The sequence below is a fragment of the Chaetura pelagica genome, unplaced genomic scaffold (genome assembly GCF_000747805.2).
Source record: "Chaetura pelagica isolate M959 unplaced genomic scaffold, ChaPel_1.0 scaffold134, whole genome shotgun sequence".
Lineage (NCBI taxonomy): Eukaryota > Metazoa > Chordata > Aves > Apodiformes > Apodidae > Chaetura > Chaetura pelagica.
The window spans coordinates 126,850-127,758 of record NW_009953105.1 but is presented as its reverse complement, the minus strand read 5'-3'; the positions used below and the strand labels follow the sequence as shown (position 1 = coordinate 127,758).

Sequence of the window (909 nt, the reverse complement as noted above, 5' to 3'; positions counted from 1 at the left end):
ATTCCTGCCTAGGAAAAGAGTGGTGCTTTGACCAAGGTACATTAAGGCTTTTCTACTAAGAGACATTTCCTGGTAGAACTGCCCTAGTATAATTATATCACTGTAGTTACACTGTGCAAATCCTCAATGTGCCTGTACCTAGTACGTTCCTATCCCTTGGTCAGAAAAAAGACAGCCAGCTGCTTGATGGTTATAGGGGCCATGGCTGTGACATGAGCAAGGAGGTTAACCTGAATGACACCTGACCCAACATTTAAACTTATCAGCTGTGCTTCTCCAAGTGGTTTACTGATACACTTACGATATTACAGTGCAGAGATATTTGACAGACCCCAGGCTTTACTCAAAAGCCTTACTCAAAACTATGTAAGGGTAATGTTGACTTTTTCTGTCAATTCTGTTTAAATTTCAGAGTGTCCATGAGCCAACTGGCCCCAGTGAGGGCTATCTACAGCTGGAAGAACTGGTCAAACAAGTGGTGTCCCCATACTTGGGTTTGTGTGAGGATCACAGCTTCTCTGGTAGCACCTGTTTGCTTGGTAAGACATACATATCATACAGAAGCTCTCACTGAGTTGGTTAATGTGAGGTAGTGTACGTAGTGTACATCTGTGCTAGAAAAGAAGACAGTGCATTACTCCATGAGATACAGAAAACAAAGGCTAAAACACCTTGGAGAAGGTCCTGATTAGTATTTTTCTGAATGTAGATTTTTGTGACAGGCTTTTTGTGTTTCATGACTGAGTTAACTATTACTATAATCTCAAAAAGGTCATAGAATTGTAGAGCCATAAAATGGTTTGAGTTGGAAGGACCTTAAAGATCATCTAGTCCACCCCTCCTGCAGTAAGCAAGGAAACCTCCCACTAGACCAGGTTGCTCAAAACCCCATCCAACCTTCCCTTGAAC

General features: G+C 42.0%; 1 protein-coding gene across 1 annotated transcript in view; it reads left to right on the top strand.

Annotated features, from left to right (window-relative positions):
* The window catches only part of PRR5L (proline rich 5 like), a 29,632-nt gene that overhangs the window by 22,989 nt on the left and 5,734 nt on the right, over nt 1-909 (top strand). Inside the window, exon 7 of the mRNA XM_009997279.1 lies at nt 413-539. Coding sequence (XP_009995581.1) covers nt 413-539 — 127 coding nt within the window. The remainder of the gene's footprint in view (nt 1-412; nt 540-909) is intronic.